Below are 21,374 nucleotides of genomic sequence, written 5' to 3'. Positions count from 1 at the left end.
ATCTAATTGAATCAAGAGTATTTTTTCTTGTCGATGTTTTTAAGAGCCTGGACTCTAGATCCAATGTGTTTTTTTTTCCCAGTGCAGCTTACGTACCGCTGAAATTTGAAACGAGAATGTCGACTTACTTGTTCGATCGCTGAAAAATGTTTCGCTTCGTTCAGAAACGAAGGATGGCTCGAGCTCGCTGCACAAAAAGCTCTTCTCGCATACTGATTAGCTTAGAGTACAATTTTCCCTGTTTTAAGTCAAAGTTAGAGGTTAGGTTTCTTAACTTGCGGATGGCTGAAGATCCATCAGATTTGCCCCTTAAAATCTTGAGAGCTCATAACTTAAGAGTAAGTTCAAGGGCTAAAAAAACATTTTTCACCTATCATAGAGCATTATGCTTAGTTGATTCACAAAAGTGAATGGTCCAAAAATCATCATTTGTGTACAGTAAGCCAATCCAACTTTTGGCTAGTGATCTAATTATGATAGGCATCTAATCATGATTTTCTCAAAGTTATGATAAAAGCTTATCATAGTTTTAAGCACCGTAAGTTAGCTGAGATCGGAGTTTTCGCGACGTGTCGTCGGTCGTCCAGAGCTAAGGAGAAGACGTCCAGTGACGTCACAGTGCCTGGATCAAGAGGAGGGGCGGGGAGGGAGTCGGAGCTTCCAAACCAGGATGCACCCATGAGTATACACGCCTACAGTTTCGTAAGCTCGGGTTCTGCTCTTGCAGTCGTACATTGTACAATGTCACCGGAGCTTTTGTGTCTGGCGCCGAAGGTGTGGGCTTATCTTTGGACAATACACCCGCACGAGCTAACAGAAATGGTGCCAACTTTTTGTTCTCGGCCCCCCTCTCACAGTCGGAGATAATTACGGCTCCGGTATGGTTTGCATATGAAAGAGCGTATCGCCGCTTTCGGCAGGGTTCGTCATCGGAAATGATCGATGCTGAAAACGCCCAGCTTTCGCTACAAGATGGAGTAATTTTCGACGAGAAATTCTTCATAAGTCATGGGCTTGTTAAAAAAAAAAATTGCTATAACGCTGTAATTATGCTTGTACCTTGCTTATAATATGACTTTGCACTTCTATGAGGGATCCGGATCATATTATTGTGAAGTAGAACCTTATTGTGTAGCGAGAAAAGCAACGAATGACTTGTAAAAACGCTAAAAATTTTAAAAAGTATACTTGAAATTTTAGTATCTTGATATTTAGAACCTACAGTGTCATATCTTTGATCAAATCAAGTAAAATCACAGCTCATTGGCTATTTTTTTCAATTTTATCAGTACTAAATGCTGCTTCTTCTAGCCTCTTTCATAATAGATAAAAAGATAGATTTCGTTGGAATTACAGAGGCTATGCCAGCCGAATATTAGGAGGAAATGCCATAGTTAGTATAGAAAAGCAAATTTTTCCGAGCGGTAAAGGAAAGTACGTAGGAACCTCAGAAAATCTCTAATAATGCTTTTGGAGGCGTAGTTTGACAGACTAGTTGAGCAAACTACTTGATGCGACATTGCGACACACATTGTCAACAATTAGTGATAAAAAAAAAGTTCTGCTAGTTGCCCAACGATTACAATCAGACAATGGACTACATTTTGCAATTAAGGACTCCAATTTCTGGCCAGTTTAAAAACATCGTTTGCACTATTAGTTTCCCAATAGAAATGTACGTTTTTATGGATTAGCCAGATATTGCGGTTCCTGATTGCAAAATGTGGTCCAAATAATTGCGGTACTGATTTTAGAAATCAATCTCTGCCTCAACCCTTAAGAGCATAGTTTGGATAGCCCCAGTCGGGGGTTCTTAACTTCTGTTCTGTCCTTGGCTTCAAATTTTTAGAACTTCAGTCAAAGCTAAGTCTTCGTTGACATGTGAGAGGTTAGAGTTTGAGAGGGTGCAGAAAAGAATCCGGGGATATCGAGGTTTGTAGGGCTGTAGGTTGGCGAGGCAAAGGCTTGTGCTAACCTATCCTCCTTTCGGCTCCCTCGGACCCCTCCGCAACCCCCGCCCCCGCCCCCCATGCTCCGCGTCTCCCTCGCCGGGCGAACCACCTTCGCCTTGGTCGCAACGGCTTCCTGTTTCTTACCCTCCTGATTTCCGGCCGCGTGACGTCATGGCTGTCTGTCGCGCGTCTCTGCATCTCCGACGTGTCTCTCGCTCCCACAAATTATTATTTTTTTCACGTCGCTTTTTTGTCTCGGGAAGATTTTTTCTCTCCCCCCGGCGACCAAATATTGACACGGCGCTCGAATGGAAAGTGTTTTAATCCGGTGATGTCTTGATCGTCCTCTTCGCGGGTACTTGTACTCCTGTGGTTTATGATCGTCCTCAAAATTAAGGTTGTCATCAATAATGGAAGAGGAATTGAGGTTTTTGAAGGGGTTTTTTACACGGCAGATGCTGTCGGAAGGTGTTGGAGGGCGTCATAGGAGACAATAGAGAAAATGGAGTGCACCTATTGGTAGAAGCGAGGTTGCCATCAACGGAAAGTTGCTCGAATGGAAAGTGTTTTAATCCGGTGTGAGTACAGTCCCGCTCACGGGTACTTGTAATCCTGTGGTTTATGATTGTACCCAAAATTAAAGCTGTCATCAATAATGGAAGAGAATTGAGGATTTTGAATGGGTTTTTCACACGGCAGATGTCGTCGTGAGGTTTTTAAAGACTTCAAAGAAGACAAAGAGAAAAATTGAGTGCACCTCTTAGTGGAAGTGGGGTGGTTGTAATGGACAAAGAAGAAGTAATAGACTAAGTAACGGCAACCTATTCGAGGGACCCTATAGTTAGTTCATAATTTTCCTCCTTAGTCTGTGACAGCCACCCGCTTCAATCAATAGGATCGCTCAATTTTCTTCCTGTCCATAGCTTTGTCTACCAATTTCAATAATCCTCCTGCAGAAAACTCGAGTGACATAAATGAGTGAAATCCGCTCCATATGAGTGGAGTTCACTCCGCAAAAATAGTAGATTTCGCCCCGCACTTGTATCTGCGCGTAAAAACGCCGTATGAGCATTTGAATGTTGCCAAAATCCCGCCTAGAAAATATTCATTTCTGAGGAAAGTTATGAATATATTTCCTTGACATTTTCAGACACTTTAAATAAAATCACAAACTTTCTCTGAAAAATCGGAAGAATAATAAGGACAGATTTTCTCGAACATTCGTGATTTGTCAAAGGAAATTTGGCAACGTCCTAAGTCTCATACGGCGTTCTTCCTCATCACGGCAGAAACGGGTTCCGGATCTTCCTCCGACAGTGCAAGTTCCGGTTTTTTTTTCTCGCATATTTTCGCGCCTCGATCAGAAGGTCTGTACGAGCGAAAGAGGAGTCGAGTGGGTGGTCTTGAGTACTGCAAAGTGCATCAAAATCGCGGGCGATTTGCAAATGAGGCCGTCAGAATCCCGTACGATCCGTTCAAATGAGCAAATGACTGGTGGAAAAAGACAAAAGGCTCGGAGCCCGCGTCCAGTCGTCCGTGACCCCGTGTCAACGGAAAAATGCCTCCCGCGCCTGCCCGACGCCCGTGTGGTCTCGAGCTACCGAGTCTCACCGTCCACCGCTCACTGCTCACCGTCAAAATGCCAAATTCCTTCGTTGCCACTTTGCTATGTGGATGTGGATGGGTTTATGCCAAGAAGGAATTTTGCACAATTGGTTAAATCAAGAGGAAATATGCACACATGAATCGAATCACAAAAAACTATGCACAAATGAATTAAATCAAAAGGAGCTGTGCACCTACAATTTGCGTGCTTCGTAATGAATTAAATCTTAAATATTTTTACGCACACTATCTGTGTGCTTATAAATGCATTACATCAAAAGTAACTACGCACATAGAATTAATTGCGCGATTTTTAATGAAAGTAAATCAATTGTAACGTTATTCACGCACAATTTGCGTGCTTCTTTATGAATTTGATCCAGTGTAACTGTGCACGTACAATTTCAGAGTTTCTTATTTCCTTTTGACTTGATTTTTGTGCGAAGTTCTTTTTAGCATGAATACGTCCACTTCTTAATAGGTTTTCCTCTCTGAGCCTCTCTTATCACGCCGCGATGGAAAATTCTAAGCATGTTATACGCCATCAGCGGTGTCCAAGACTGCACGTAACGTTTTCATTTGTAAAAGAACCTCAATGCTCTCTTTACACCGACTTTCGATTATATTCATTGGAAATACTTTGAATTTTGGTCTTATTTTCAGGTCCAGAATTGTTGTTCAACCATTCGCCATTTTGTTGTTATCATGTTCCCTGCTTTTAAAATAGCAATGTTCGTAATCTTCTGCGTTTTTTATCTCAAAACAATTCATCCCGACTATCCAGCATATCAGAGTTATACACTAAGGAAAAAAGTGAAAAAAAAAATTTGCTCGTTATTTTATGGGCGCAAGACGCAAAGCATGTAGGAAACATCTAATCATGACATTATCTTCGTTTTTTAACATAAGTCCAACATTTCTGGTTTAATCTCCCCTCGTTGATGCGTTTTGAATGTGGTTTTCAAGATTGTCAAATTCGCATCCACATCTCGTATTTTCGTGCCCTCTTCTACCTCGAACCGGGTTCGCAGTTTTTTGAGCCAGGCAACGCTCAAAAGGGTCCACTCTGGAGGATTTTAAGAATGGGTTATGACATAATCCGTGGTTTTATACACTAACTTAGCTCCCTACACAGGTACACTGCCGCGCTAAGGAAAAACGCCGTAAGAACATTCGAGAGTTGCCAAATTTCCCTCTGTAAAATATGTATTTTTTACGATATTCATGCACATTTTTCCTTGAAATTTTCAGATATTTTAGGTCAAATTCCGTACAAAATTGCCTGAAAATTTTAGAAATAAATATTCAAAATATTTTCATTAATTTCGGGTTTTTTAAGGAAATTTGGCAACGTCTGAAGGTTCTTACGGCGTTCTTTCTTAGCACGGCAGTACAGGTCCCTGGCAACCGATCAGAGAGTCCAGAACCGAACAGGTAGCCGGTAGCGTGCGTCTGGCAGTGCAAGTGAGGGGAGCCCATGTGTGGGAGTGTGAGTGTAGAACAGAGCGCTGTGCCCGAGGGGAAGGTGGGGGTGGTACTACGAGACCGCTGGGTTTCATTCATAAAACCTGCTACCGGGCCCAAGACATGGGTATAGGAGTACGAGGGCGATGTGTAAACGCTGAGCTCGCGGGGGAGGGGGCGAGCGGGGGCCCGGGGAGGGAAACCCTTCGTTCCTTGTTCAGTTCCTCCTTCCTCTGTTTCATTGTTCGCTCCAAGGTGCATCCGCTCAGTGCTCTTGCCTTCCACAGTTGGGCTTATGTGTCCGCTTCTTTCCAGCAAGTTCTTAACTTTTTTGCATCTCTCCTCGCCGCTTTTCCAGTCGCGTTTCGGCTGAAAGTTCGGCTCGATCGGTTTCCCACGTGCTCTGAAAGTCCGGGTTTTCGGTCCGTTCCCTCCCTCCCCGTTCGTGAATCCCCCCTCTTCCTTCTCGTTCGCACTGCCCCCCCCTCCCCCTCGCTTTTCCAGCGACAGTGTTTGGATTACGTGATTTTGCTCAAAAATCAAGAATTTTGAGAATTTCTAGTGCTGGATTTATTCGCGAATTGGTGCTAACTTTTTGTGCCCACCCTTGCTCACTAAATTGCTCTACAGGTGGAATTTGAATCTGTTTCGAGTGTTGTTGCCTTTCGTGTGTTTCGATTCGCATATGTCGTTTGTGATTTTACCTCGGTGTAGTTCAGTCATGGGTTGAAGTTTCTGTGAAACTGCGGTAAAATATTGGATTTAGTTGTGTGTTGCAATCGTCTTGCATCGGATATTCGGCTTAATGATTGTGATCAATCAAGGAGCAAATCCAGGCATGGGAATTAAAATGAAATCATTCAGTAGACTCAGAGGTAAACTACTTTAATCTCCTAGTTTTAGTTCTACCATTTGTTTCGTGTCGACCTACCGAAGTAGTGTTCGATTGTATTCATGATCCAAGTAGATTCGAGCATTTCAAAGGCAATAGAAATGCCTCAATTTGAGCATGTAAGGTTAACCGCTGATAAGACAATCGTGGTGGAATAGTCTACCAAATATCTAAATCAAAGAGGCTGCTGGAAAACTATACCTTTTATTCAATTTTCCTCTTTTGACGTAATTCGAACTAGAGAACCTCACAAGGTGCGTAGAGAAAAACCTCAGCAACATTTTAGTTTTAAAATTTAAGTATTGAAATCTCTTTTTAGCGAGGCTATATACTCTGGAAGTAGACTGTATCAACAATGTTGTAACTAATAGTAGTCACGAATCCTTTTTCTGATCATGAATCCAGTCGATCTATTTATTTACAAAAGAACCCAAGTGCTAAAAAATCATGAGTCATGGAAGTCATGTTGGCTAAGTACAATAATTTCTGACACTTGGGACTTTTCATACATAAATGTATTTACTTCAACTGGCTGGAAAAAAAGCCTACGCCATGCAGGCAGAAATTTTCTCCTGAATCCTTTCCCTTCATGGAACTATTGTCGCCAAAGTTACTGTCTAAAATAGCCCGTGATTTTCTGACTTGTGTAATTTATCACAAGTTGATGCAAGAAAACTTGTCAATTGGATCATTTTTCGCAAAAATCGGGCGCATTGACGTAATTTCATGTTTCAATTAACCTCCAAATTAGACCCTCTTATCACTTTCGTTCATTACGCAATTCCGCAAATGTTTAACACTTCGTAACAATGTAAATGCGGTCACTACGATTTGATTGATAGCGCTCAAGCGAATATGAATGGATATTGGGAGATTCTCTCATTAAAATGAACTTCCTCTCTCACGTTATTATACCTCCCATAAAACGAAGCTGAAAAGTTGAAAACACCTCTATTTCCTTATGAGCCTTTATTATCTTTGATATCATGTTGAACTCAAGGGCGAAATTTAGGGGCGGTTTTTTGTTCCTCCCCAAACCTTAGTAGAGATCATTTCAGATCACCCTCTTTCTCATAATTTGTGCATGATTTGTGAAAGAGAACATTTATATGTTACACGTCGTAACTTCACCTTTCAGGGAATAGATTTGTTAAAGCCCCCTCCCGAGGAGAGTCAAAAGTTACCCCCTTTCGTAGAATTGATCGAAAGTTCATCATCAAATGTGACTGAAAGTTCTGTAGGTAAAATGATGGCCCTCAACTTTAACTACATGCGCCCTTTTTCAAGATATTTTCTTAAAGTGTGGAAGAAGCTATTTCCATCCATCGTAATCGACTGGTTAATGAAGAGAAAGTTTTCTAAGTATGAATTGAAAGTTCCGGAAGATTTTTTTCTACTGGCTTGATTCGCGAGTCCTATTTTACGGCCTCACGTGGCAACGTGCGGCGCGAAGTAACCATCGATAAACAGCTGATTATTTACTTAGATCATGGCCTTATTGACTTTAGTACCCTGAATGGATCCTTAGGCGGCGCCTTTCCCTCGGCCCTTATCGATCCCAAAGGTCTGTGTCTGTGTTTGCCACCCTGCTAAAATTCTCATGTACCGAACGTGATATTAGGTCACCTATGCCAAATACACTTTGAAACCTGCCATATTACCACTAGTTCACCCTCATACCTGCATTTTTTAAGCAAAGCTTGGCATCTACGTCTCTGGTATTAGTTGTGTGTGTTGTCAAAACGAACTTAATCTCGATTTTTAATCAAGTTGCTTGGCGCTGCGCGCACCGCAATGCTGCACTGACCCTTAACCTTTTCTTGAAGTTATGACGTCCATTAATGACATGTCTCGTGGTTTTTGACTTTTTTCTTCCTCCGTGAAAGCTGAACTTCAGAGGAGCTTTTGTCACAAGTCAGTTCAAGATCATCAGTCTAGATTTTCTGTAGCTACAGCGTTGAGGAAGTCCTTTGGGGAGCAAAAGGCATTGTGAAGGATAGTGAGACAAATTAGCGGTTATGATTGTTAAAGTAGTGGAACTCCAAATTAATTCTTAATCGAAGGTGGCCATAACATGTATAACAGTGGTATTCATACCATTACGTGATAGTTTTACACCTATACTTCATTGAAATTACCACCTAATGGTAAAAATGCCACCCCTATTGAATGTGACTAGAACTGGGGAAAGAAAAGAGGAGACCGAAGTCACATCAGTCTTGATGCATCAATCATCAGTTGGCCCATTGGTTAGCATGTAAATATCTTTTGAATGGTGTAATTTTTGGATATGACATTTGTCTCTTCTTTTCTTTCCCCAGTTCTACCAGTCATTTTCACTTCCATACGAAATACCGCCACTAAGGTGATCATAATCGCTAATTTTTCTCAAAATCAGCGTTCCAAGCACAAATATGTCAATGAAAGAAGAAGAGCGCCAAAAGACTCAGCCTTCTCGAGGGCTCACCGTCCCGTATGACTCATTCTCCTGTTCCCAAGTGGAGCTTTTGCGACTCGCAGCTTTTGACATCGGGTTCAGCCATGCTGGGGATCGGGCTCGAACTCGTCTGGCTCGGTTCGGAGCGCGGGGGCAGCCAGGGTGCCAAATCAGGTCGTAATCCACCCCCCTCCCCCACATTTTGCAATGTGTAACCCGGGCGTGGAACCGCGGCAACGTCGCCTCAAAGTCGTGCGCATCACAATGAATTAGGCTCAAACGTTAAACGCTTTCTGTAATTGATAAAATGCGCCTTGCCAGTTGAATGGTGATTTTCGTCGTCATCGTCGACGCGGTTGTTAATCTGCCTTTCATGAGATAATCTACCGTCCCCCCGCCGCCCCCGCCCCCCCTCCCCCGGGGGCCTGAGACTCGTGGGTCTCCTCATGAGTGTCAATTACGGTCCAATCCCGAGGACGGCCCCTACCCCCCCCCCCCCCCCCCACGCTCCCGGTAATAAATCTAGGTTTGTGTGCGTGGACCAAGGTTTGCCACGGGTGTCGAAATGCCCCCTGGAACGCTTGACCCCAACATTTGTTTCAAAGCTTTGGCGCGGCCGAACTTGGAGAGAGATAGAGAGCCTCCCCACCAGAGACAAGAGACCCTTCATTGGCCTGTTGGTGACAGGTGGAAGCTTATACTTTCGGGGATTCAACAATTCCCTATGGACAATCATAAGGGAGCAAAAGTCATCACCCTCATTTTGGCTGTTGACCTACCTACATGATGGATGATGAGCTTCGGGTAAATCCTCAGCCAAAAAGTTTCTCAAACTGCGGCTTGTTTGTAAAACGAAACTGCCAGCACGTTCTTAACCATCAACCATGTAGGTAGGTCAACAGTAGAATGCTGAAGTCCCGAAAGTAAAAGCTTCCACCATTGCCAAGATACTACTCGTATTAGAGGGTCTCTTGTCTATGCTCCCCACCGCCCCCTTGGTGAGAGGTGGAAATTTCATTTTTGGGACTTCACCAATGAATCTTCGATATCACCTGCTTGTTGACTGTTGAGCAATGTGTCGAGCAATTCGTTTCGCAAACAAGCCGATGTTTGAAAAACTTGCGAGCTCACTGCCCTTTTGAGGCTGCTAAGGAGGTGCTCAACAGCCAATAAGAAGGTAGACGGCTGTTCCTGCCCATAAAGAACTTTTGACCATTGAATCGCGGAAAGTAAAAGCTCCGACCATTGCCAGGATACCAGCAGATGGCTGCCACTTGATTGTAGCCAAAGCTCATTCAGATGAACTTGGATGAAAGAGAATCGGATTTGAAACCCTTTCAAAATAAAATTTGTTAAAATCGTGAACATAGAGCATCCTCAAGTTCTCGAATGTGATACCGTTGAGAAAAGATGGTTTTGAACGTAAGAATGGAAACGATTTCATCGAAATTATTAGTAAATAAGAGATTGAAAGGTAATTGTTTTTTGAAGATCTTAAGGTCCATTGATCGGTTTATCATTCGACACGATGGAATTTTTTCGGATTGACTGAAGCTAGGTTTCGCTCATCGAGGTGGCGCGTAAAACCAGTAGCCATTGTTTGCTAGGACACGTGCCCAAAATGGCACCTTCGAATGCTTGAGGCATCGAAAGAATACGTAATCACGCGAAGGAACCTATACTAAACTCGCGCACAATAGGCCATTAATTTGAAAATTATGACCTAATCTCTTAATTTTTCATAGGCTTCAGAAGCTTGATAACTGAACCATCCTGAAAGAACTTAAGTACGAAAAAAAGTCACTGAGAACCGTTAGGTGGACTACATTTTGCAGTTAGGAACTTCAATTTCTGGCTCATTCGTCAAAACAATATATCCATAAGGAAACTGATGGTACTTGCGTTGTTTTTTAACTGAGCCAAAATTGTTCATTTCCCAATTACAAATTATAGCTCAATTAAACCATTTGTATGAATCCTACACAATCTACCGGTCATATCAATCAGAACATAAGGTACTATTATCAGTTTGTAGATAAAATTGTTTCATTGATTGTCACTTGTGGACATTGAACAGTGCAAGGTATTATGTTTTCATTTTTTTTTCATAATGAACGCATTATGGGTCAGTGAGTGCTTCAGAAGCGCGAGTCTCGCACCTAGCCCAGTCCGATAGTACTTCGTAGCGATGGTCAAAATCGGAGTTTGAGTCTGTGACCAGGCCGCACTGTTTCGCAGCCGGGCGTTATTAGTAGCCCCCATTAAAGGCACCATTGTTCGTTAATTGACCGAGTTAAGTTCAGATTGAAAATAGCAGACGAGTCACAAATCATAGGCCCCCTGCTACGATCAGTATGCTTGGGGTCGCACCACCCCCGCCGCCCACTCCCTCTCCAGCTCATCCATTACACAATCGCTTTCTCATCGTGGATAGCGGTCTTAGATCACCAATTCCGGGATTTTAGATCTAAGATAAAGATCATGAGGACTTTTACTCAGGTGTATCTGTTTATATCTGTGAGATAATGCTGTCAAGGTAAATGAAAATGAAAATATCTTTAATGCCGCTAAGATTTTGCGATTGCGCTGAAAATTTGCCGCGAACGAAATTCATTGGAAATCAAGTTACTTCCGCAGAAAAAGAAAAAAATGTCAAGACAGATCCAAGAGACCTTCATTAAACAAAACTACAGCCGTGGGGCAATGTCCATTGCATGAGCCAAAGGGGCTATATAGACATACTGTCCGTAGTCCAGGCTCAGGGATCAAAAGTTTCGGTTGGTAGAACCCGGAGCAGTCGAAGCTACGGCTTCAGCACCCAGAACTTTCGGCCTCTGAGCCCGGAATTGACGGTTTATCTACAGCTTTCAAACAGATCAGCACAATTTTAGCAGCATTGCAAACCTAAACGCCTTCCTACCGAAGAAGCCTTCAACTTTAGTTATTTTTTGGTTACACCTCAGGACAGTGATACGCAGGAAAGTTCTATCTGAAGGGCGTGCACCCGTGCGCTCCAGGTGTCTTTCTCCAGAAACAAAGGCTCATACTAAAATTTAGACGGAGAAAAGTTCTATCTTGAGGGCGTGCGCTCCAGGTGTATTTCTTCAGAAATAAAGGCTCATACCAAAATTTAGACGGAGAAAAGTTCTATCTTGAGGGCGAGCGCTCCAGGTGTCTTTCTTCAGAAACAAAAGCTTATACCAAAATTTAGGCAGGACTTTCGCGCTTCCTAACGACCTAACACCCACGACCCCCCGGTGTTATTCGCAACTGGCGAATAATCACCCGAGCCTTGTTCTGGAATCCGCCAAAGCCTGCTTAGTGCCTAACTCAGGGTATAGGGTTGAGGAACCCGTACTTAGCGTATGTATCGGTGAGTGCACATGGCAGGTATGGCCCGGTGCGCGGTGCTTCGTGTCTAATAAACATTCTCGTAGCAGTCATATGGTACGGGAGCGACTTATACGAGTCGTTTAAACCCGGTCGCTAGCACCTGTCAATGGAACGCCGCCACCGTGGTGCTAAGTGCTCCTCAGTGGCGTGGCGTGCCTTGCGATATATCGATTGTTTTGTCATTTAAACCTATGGAAAAGGATCGATAATCAGGGTGTTTGCAGCGAACACCTTAATAATCGATTCTTTACCATAGGTTTAAATGGCAGAACAGTTGATACATCGCGATTCACGCACGCCACTGGTGCTCCTCGGAATACTGCCGCGCTAAAGAAAAACGGCGTATAAACCTTCGAGTGTTGCCAAATGTCCCTCGATAAAACATGTATTTCTGACGACATTTACGCACATCTCTCTTTGAAATTTCAGGTATTATAGGTTAAATTGCGTACAAAATAGTCTGACAATTTTGGGGAAAAATATTCACAAGTTTACCAAAAAATTCGCGTTTTATCGAAGGAAACTTGGCAACGTCTGGAGGCACATACGGCGTTCTTCCTTAGCACGGCGGAATACCAGTACAGCTGCTGTCCCTCTCCGCGGATAATGGACTCTCTCGACTCTGTATCTGCTCCTTGAGTCGACGCAACGGACCCTTCGAAATTCTTACGCGACTCGAATGTTGTTTATCCCGCGGTCCCGTCTAATTTGAGGCTTTCATCCGGGACGATCCCGTCCAGCCCTGTCCCTCTTCTCGCCTCGCGCCTAATTATCGCGTGGCCGTTGGACCCAATCATGCACGTATCTGCTATCTTCCTCATCGGCAGCGTTTTGCAACCTAATAACACGATGGGTCCACTTCCGTATGCCGTACTACGGAAAAACGCCTTATGACCATTTGGACTGCATTTTGCAATTTGGAACTATAAATTCTGGCTTTTCTGGAAAAACACTTATGTGTATGGGGAAACTAATGGCACATACGTTGTTTTTTAAACCGGAGTAGAATCTATAGGTCCAAATTGCAAAATGTAGTCCATTTAGACGTCGCCGGATTTTCTTCAATAAAATATGAATTTACTGGAAAAATTGTCAATATTTTATTTCAAATATTTCCGACGATTTAGCTCGTAATTTGATTTAAAATATCTGTCAATTTCAAGAAGAAATATGAATCAGTTTTCTCAAGAATATATATAGTATCCGAGGAAATTTGGCAACTCTCGAATGTTCACACGGTGTTGTTCCTCAGGGCGGCAGCGTGGTGCATACCTTGGGTTTCTTTCATCTTGGTCTCTTCGATTATATCCGCAAATTATTTCAATATGATGAACTAATCCAAAATTTGTTAACCTGTAAGATTTTAGATTAAAGACTTACCACGATTCTTGACCCGCGCAACCGCCCCAGACCACCATCCTCGCTGCTAAGAAAGTCGCTAAGTTGAGGTCACCGAGGGGCACGTCCCGCGTGACAAATCGTCGCTCCTTTAACGTAAGGGCGTAAATGCTGCTTTGATTTGAGCTCTATTGCCCGTGTTTCTCCATGCTTTTCAGGGCTCATGTGAGAATTGAGGTACATTCTTACGCTTGTGGAACGACGAAACGCAGTGAGCCGACCGAAGGATTTTGAAGACTGGGTGGCACGGAGCACAGTGGATCGAGTCAATTAGAGAGTTTGGACATAAAATTTGTGACCAAAACTCCAAATTTTGATGTTCATTTTGACACAATATAAATTTTAAGGGCTGCCTTTGTAAAAAAAGTTCACGAGGAAACCAATGGAACCATTTTGAAGGCCTCAAAAGTTGATAAAAACGGAGTTTTAAGGTTTCCAAATTGTGTCCGACCTCTCTCATTGACTCGATCCACCGTGCGGCGGTGGGACAAGCTCTCGGCTAAAAGAGTCAACGCGTTAAAGTATGAAATCGGTGGACGGCGCGCCGCGGACGAAAGCCGGGTGCTCCACGTTCGCGAAACGGGGAACAAAGCGCGGCTCACATTGGTCAAGCGACGACGACGGCGACGCAAACGCAACGCGGCAGTCGACGTTGCGAATCGCTGGTGAGGTCGTGATCCCAGTGGCGATTTTGAAAGTTGGCAACAGTGTTTCGAGGCAAGCTGCCTCTCCAAGAATCGATTGTTTTACATGCATTTAATTGGAGGAAAAACACTGTTGCGAACTTTCAAGAATCGCCACTGCGTGAACCCATACACCGGATCGCGCCGAGCTACCACTCGTGTGAGCGAGGCTCCGTGTCACCAGGAGGCACTCGATAGCTTAACTTAGAGTCCCTTTATACTGAGAGTCAAGACAATGTGAATCCATTTCTGATTGGTTCCCGTATTTTAGGCCTTCACAGTGTCACAAACGGGAATGAAGATTACATTTTCACCGATTGCAAAGATTATAATCTGGAATGGACCGGGGAATTGCGGGTTCGGCAAGGAACAAACGGAATGAGAGAAGGAACGGAGAAAGGAATTTGAGAATGGGCCGATCGAAGATTACGAAAAACGTTCAATTTGTGTAATCTTTATTCCCGTTTGTGACTCCACGAGGGGGTGTTGTCTTGACTCTCAGTATAAAGGGACTCTAGCTTAACTGAGAGCTTTTAGCATAAATACATCTTCAGGTCTTTTGCAGTTTTCCAGGCAAGTTTAAGGAAACATTTGCGCAAAGCAAAATTAGCTCTCGTTAGTACGCTTGAGCTAAGTCGTTGTGAGGTAATTATCAATTGTCTTGGAGGGGCAGCGCATGTGTTGCTCGTGAGAGGGCTGTCGCGGTGACGACAGTCGGCGAGGAGGTTTCCTTAGCTAATTCCAACGACTCCTACGATAACTAGAGAGGGGGCGGCATGTCAGCTGTTGAATGCCGATGGCTCCGAGGGGACCACGGCCAGGTGGCGCGCAGAGCCAACGCAACCGAGCCGAGAAAATAACAACGAGCGAAAATACACACATAACTCTTCCGAGACGCTGGAGCTGAAAGATTGGTGATTACTAATTATCGATTCGATCCAGATTTGTTGACTCTACACCCAAATTGATTGGTTCATGTTTGTGAAAACAGAATGCGGAACTATAAAGGGTCGGCTGGAGGGATGCTCAAATCTCGATAATGCAATTGGTCGCGCCTATCACTTTCGATGAAGTGCGTTTCGCGTTCCACCGATCACGAACAAAAGTAGGTGAAAATTATTGCTACCCTGTTTAGTGGCAAAAGCGTCGTGTGGATGAGAAATCTGTTGGGGTCGAGTTGAACATATCGTCGCCACTCGACGTAAGGGCGCATCTCAATTTTCGCATGAGCCCCGGAAAGTATAGTTAGTTAGTTAGTTAGTTAGTTAGTTAATATATTTTAAGACATTCAGCGTCACAGGCTATTAACGTATTTACAGAGAATTTTGAAAATGGGTGTTTATACGAAAATTTAGATTTTTAAATTAAGAGAGGGTATAGACTGATACAGAGAACAAGGCTTATACGTGAAAATCGAGATAGAGTGATACCACTATTCGGCCACCTGGGAACTCGGGTTACCTACACTGAAAATTGAAGGCAAACTCATAAGGGGCTGAAGTCAGATCCATGGCTTTTTTCAAGGATTTTTCTGGTGCTAAAACAATTCTCTGATAATCCTCGATTTTTTAGGCCCTAAAATTTCTCGTCGAAGTTTACGTCTATCGTCTGAGGACTTTTAAAAATTAGTCAGGAGTCCCCTCGGACCCTGCTTTTCTTGGCTTGTTCCATACCCACATCGATCGCGCCCGACAATTGAAACTCAGATGCGAGTTGGTCTCGGAGGATGGTTTTGATTTGAATCAAAACTGTCACCATAATCAGTCTCATAATATGTCATGAGCCAACACTCGTGATAAGCAATGAATGACATTGTTGGATAGCTTCATATTCTTCTTTTTTATCTTCAACCTTCAGCGCAATCATTTTTCCAGTTAATCTGGAACCAATTCTCCTCCTTTATAGTTTACTTCTTACGACGGGTTTTCTTCGAATGCAAATACGTTCAGTCTTCGGGCGTTCCTAACAGCAATCCCCGAGCTTCGCGATTCACTTGTAGGGTGGAAGGGTGCACTACCAAATTAATTGTTCTGTACGCAAGGGTAACCCCAGTCAGGGAATACTATGAAAACTGCGGGAAATGTCAGGGAATTCAAAAAGTCAGAGAAACCCTTGAAATGTCAAGAAAAATGACGAAAATGTCAGGGAAAAATCTCAAACCACCCTCTTGCTTCCTGTGGGTTTGACGCTTCTAACAATAAATTTTTCCTGAAAAGTATTTCTAATTATGTCCATTTAACGATCATGACATTTTTGTTCAATTGTCAGGGAAGTTCACCAAAATGTGTCCCGGAAATCAGGGAAATGTCAAATAGATGCTTCCTACAGCTCGAGCGCTCAAGAACCGAGTGTATAACATTCGCGCGAAAGGGACGAACACATGGCAGTTGGAGCCCCGAAGCTGTGCCGTGCGCGCGAAAGCTCTGAAAATGAAATGAGTGCTAGCTATTAATTTCATGTCGAGACTAAAGTGATGTATTATTGAACAATTACCCTCTTCGTCTTGCCACAATCATCATATCCGGTCCGGTTCGGTCCGGTAGATAAACTCAGCGCCTCCTCTCCCTCCCCTGTCCCGTCGTCGCACCAAGGGTTGCCAACCTCGGTCGAAATCCCTTCGGTTCACCTTATTTCTTCACTCAATTTAGTGTTGCTTTTTTTCTCTCTCTGTTGGCAACGCTGGTCTCGCGCCTGCATCGTCAACAGCGCGCTCTTTCGGTCCAAGTTCTGTTGAGCGAGTTAGTTAGCTGGATCATCTCTTCCTACTAGCTGACTAGGTCTCGCTATCTCATTCAACCGTTGCCACGTTATGAAGTTGGGGCGTTGAAAAATTTAAAATTAAGTATGTCAAAAGGGTAAGGAAACAAGTATCTAGAAATTGAATTTAAGACTCGCTGAAAATCCTAACAAGAGATTCTGAAAATGCGTGAGAAAAATTTTGATAAGTTGAGAACTTTACCCTAACCAGTCCAACAGTATTTCACAGTGAAAAATTTCTTTTCTAGTTTTATTATAATAGCAGAAAATGTAACCAACATCTTACTTGTAAATGTTTGAAACTCAATTTTTTTTCAAGTCTTATGGAAGACTTATGGAAATATGAATGTAAAATGTTTTCAAACTTCCTGGGTCATTTAGAGTTTCACTCTGAACATCATGTAAATTGCCTCTCGTTATTATTTCCATAGGTTTTTCATTTGCAGTAAAAGTAACCTAGTTAATTCCTTTAATTTTCTACCACATTTTACAACTATGTGGATGCTTCGGTTAACCTGTAGTACAGCATGAAAACTGAACGAAAACTTTAAACTTGGCGGTTGACAAGACACAGGCAGCTCTAAGGGGAAGGGGGCGTAGGGGGTGCACCCCTCCTTTTTGCTCGAAAAAAAGGAGGTGGGAGAAGGGAAAGAAAGAAAGAAATAAGGACGCTTATATTTTGCATTTATTCACAACGATATTAGATGCTTAAAATTGTGTTTTATTGGATGCTTCGAAATTTCGACAATTTTCTGAAGGACTTCTTCCCGGTCTTCTTCTGCTAAACCCCCCCAATCACATCGATCGAAGGGTCCGTATCCGCCTTTGAGACTCATTTGTTGGTTCCTCCTTCAAGTTTAAGTTAACAGTTTTACGAACTTTGTTTCACTTTTGGAAATGATATTGTAAAGCCTTTTTTTTGCGTGAAAAGTTTGCCTGGCAACGCCTTTTCGAGCAGATCCCTGCGTCCGCGTGCGTTAAGTCGGGATCTTATGGGGGCGGTCGAGGGATTGAGGGCGAGGAGCAGGGGCCTCTCTCGGTCTCAATTCGGCCCTTAGTTTTAATTCCCCACTTGTCGAGAGTGATGCAAAGTCTATTAAGAGTCGTTCTCGGCCCCTTTAATCACTGCCCGCAGTGACCACTCACTGGCTGTGACCTTTGCCCGCTGGTCACCCACTAGGCCAGAGGTCTCCACTCAATCTTGTTCCGTGCCCTCAGCAATGCCACCGCACATATCTGATTCAGACTAAGTGCTCTGTACACTCAGCGACTCTGCGACTGACACTGAGAGTCATCAAACCATTTCTGTTTTTCTCATGTGGTTAAACTCTCTTCTGGTCACAAGTCGTTGACATTTTAATTTTTTAGTAGCGGTTGCAACGATATCACCCGAATGAAAGCGGATTAATGATACGAGGAAATACCAAGGGATGAAATGAAAGGGAAAGCAAAAGTAAGCAGAAACTATACGAGAATGAGTTGTTCGCAGGGTACTGTGCGCTTTTTCCAACTCTCCAGACTCTTAAAAAACATTGACAAGAGAAATATCTTTGATTCAATTGAATTTTTGCTTGAATCAAAAGGAAATCCTTCGAAAACAAGAGACTTGGCTCTCAATTCAAGCAAAAATCTGATGAAATCAACAGTATCGTTTCTTGTCAATGTTTTTAAGATTCTGTACTCTAGATCAGAACTATTTTTTTTCCCAGTGTGAGTGTTTGAAGAGAAAAGAGCAGAAAACTAGGCAGTTGAAAAAAGAACATTTACTGAAGCGTACATCAATGTAAAAAACATGTAACCTACGTCTTGTCGAATGTGAAACTCAACGTTTGCCTTTTTCATCTTTGTTTCAGATATTCCCACTCAAGTGCCACCTCTCACACCGGGGACGAATAAAAAAATGTCCGATGCCTTAAAAGCCTCCTTTGCGTCATGGGAAAAGGAGCAAATTCGACTGAATATTGAAAAAGGTAAGAAGGACCCTTTCATCATTTTAAAATAATCTTTATTAGTGTACCATTCCTCAAATGTTTGTCTCAAATTTTGCGGTAAATGATGCCTTGCTAAGTAAGAACGCCGTATGAGACACCAGACGTTGCCAAATCTCTTTCAACAAATCACAAATCTTCAGGAAAAGTCAAAAGTGTTTTTCCTCCGATTTTTCAGAGGATTTCGTTCGTAATTTCATCTTGAAAGTCTAAAAATTGCAAGGAAAAGTATTCATAAGTTTCTTCAAAAATAAATATTTTCCAATATTAAATTTGGCAACATTCGAATGCTTATACGGCGTTTTTCCTTAGCAGAATACCAGGAGATTTTGTGTAGGATACCTGATGGTGCCAAAGTGAATGAGCAACTGTAAGCTTGGGTAGTGGCGAGGTGTGAATGATCGATTATCGATATTCCCCACTTGAAGCTATGGTAAAGAATCGAATATTCAAGTGTTCGTTGCGAACACCCTGTATATCGATTCTTTCCCATAGGTTTCAATGACGGATCAATCGATATATCGCATATCACGCCACGCCACCGGCCTAGAGACGTGCGAATCATCCCTGGATGATAAACTGGAATACATTTCGCAATTTGGAACTATAAATTCTAGCCCGGATTAAAAACAACGTATGTGCCATTAGTTTCTCTATGCACATAAGTGTTTCTCAAGAAGAGCCAGAATGTATAGTTCCAAATTGCAAAATGCAGTCCAACTGCCGTTTGGGAGATGCAGGTGGAATCCGCCGCGGCGGAAGCAATAAAGTGACAAATCGATAGCGCAATATTTTGATAAAAACGCGCATCGGTTTGAGGAGCCAGATTCGGGGTCTAAATTTGACAGGGTCACGTGGGCGGGTCAGGGGACGAAGCGGGGTCCGGCGCGATGCAAAGGAGCGCATGAATGAAAGCCCTCGAGGGAAGAGGAGGTCCATCCGGGTTTTTGTGCCCAGGAATCCCTTCGACGAGCGCTACGCCCGACTCGAGCCCATCTTACCTTGCACCCAGGCTGCCGATTTTTGCGGAAATCCCTCCTTATTTTTATGATGCTTCCACTTTTTTTCTCCTCGAGGATTCTGAAACTTTCGTCGGAGCTTCACAGTCGGAAAAAGTAACCGACTCTTTGCGTTACTATGGGGAGTAGAAAACACAGTAACTTGAACGCGCGGCTATTAACATTGTTTGGTTAGTTTTTCGTGGGTTACATCGACCAAATCTTTGGGTTATATTGATCAGATCTTTAGGCAGAATATTTGCATACTTAGCTTACATGGAAGTCGCTCTTACAGCGTACTCTGGCGTTCTGCGACACCCAAACGTCATGTGTGCCTAGCTTCCTGGAGGTTATCGGCTAACGGACAACGCAAAATCGCTTCGTCGAAGCTTTGCCGCCATCCCTTTATGGGACATCCCCGTCACCTTTGAAAATTTCCCCCCTCGTTAAAAAATTGTGTCAAATTTTGCATCCGATTTATATCAAAGCTCGAAAGCGAAAAAAATTAAAAATGATATTCAGAACCGAATCTGTTTGATGAGTTCACAGAGACTCCAAGAAAATGTTGGGAGAGAGGGTCATCGTATTCTGCTTTTGTAATTATTAGAGGAAAGTGGGCTTTATGTCACCTTAGGTATTTTAGATTGTTCTAGCCTCGTATTTTTTTATAATGCATCCTCCGCGAATCCGCCTGTAAGATTTGATGAATTATCTCCACTCGAATGCAGCACCCAAACTCTTGTGCCCCTTCTAATGCTGAAGTACCCGATTAAGCCTGCATAATTTTGCAACGGCGCCTACCACAATAATGTCGTGTGCGCGTTGGATGTAGGAGCGTCTTGCAAACCGGTAAGGGCGTACGCGTACTTAGAATTCGATAACCCAATCAGTTTGAAAGGGATGGGGTATGAGGGATGGGGGATGGGGACGCCCCGCCGAACGGGTATTGTCCGCCAATCCCGCGCCCTGCGCACGGTCCCTGCTCCCCGCTATCCCCCCCCCTCCCCCCCGTGCAGCGCCGCGCCGGCTCGGGCATTCTTGAAAGCACAAAAGCATGCGTCCAAGACGCGGAGAACACGTGCGCCACTCACACCTCTCATGATGCGCTTTAAGTCGGGGAGCACCGATATTTATAACGTTGAACCGTACGGTTCGCTACTTTGTCATCGCAGGAAGCTTGTTTTCAGACAGTATGCGGAATTCTGAGCGCACACTGAAAAGGATTTGCTTAGATTATCAACATCAGGGTGTCTAGCATCAGGAAAAATCGGAAAATATCAGGAATTTTGGCCGGTCAGGAAGAAATCAGGAAAATATCAGGAAAATCGGGAAAATGGGACGTTTTATCCGGAATTTTTCTTACGCAAATCTCTTCAGCGGAGAAGTCTTACTGCTTTTTGCCTACCATGCCAGGAGTCGTTGCGTCGTCTTTGTTTCCGAAAATTTCTCACCCGTAGCGCTTGTGTCGTATAGTGAAGGCCTCATCAAAATCAGGAAAATATCAGGAATTTTCAAAATGAAAAAAATCAGGAAAATATCAGGATTTTTCAAAATTAAGAAATACTAGACACCCTGAAACATTTTGCGCAAGCATATTGTACATTGAGGTCTGCAGTCCAAAGCTATTGGCTTGTCATTCTCTCACCATCGAAAGCTCAGATTGACGAAATCTCAACAATTTGTGAGAGACGAGTACCAAGTTCCCTAAAAACGCTCATGGTACCAAAATATAGCGTCTATCCGAGAGTCATCAAGAATTTCGTCGGAAATTCTCGTTCCCAGCACTTAGCTTTGCCGAGAGAACGTG

The 21,374-nt window shown here is 43.3% G+C and overlaps 1 protein-coding gene across 4 annotated transcripts in view; it reads left to right on the top strand.

The window, feature by feature from the left end:
- Positions 1-21,374, top strand: part of LOC109044016 (protein C-ets-1) — a 247,304-nt gene that overhangs the window by 148,172 nt on the left and 77,758 nt on the right. For 3 of the 4 annotated variants that reach the window (XM_019061474.2, XM_019061482.2, XM_019061489.2), the window contains exon 4: positions 18,435-18,551. In XM_019061474.2, the coding sequence (XP_018917019.1) occupies positions 18,435-18,551 (117 nt within the window). Of the gene's footprint in view, positions 1-5,259; positions 5,897-18,434; positions 18,552-21,374 lie in introns of those variants that run through there. The other variant, XM_019061498.2, reaches the window with a different exon arrangement.

The sequence above is a fragment of the Bemisia tabaci genome, chromosome 6 (genome assembly GCF_918797505.1).
Source record: "Bemisia tabaci chromosome 6, PGI_BMITA_v3".
NCBI lineage: Eukaryota > Metazoa > Arthropoda > Insecta > Hemiptera > Aleyrodidae > Bemisia > Bemisia tabaci.
This window is presented reverse-complemented; position numbering and strand designations above follow the sequence as displayed.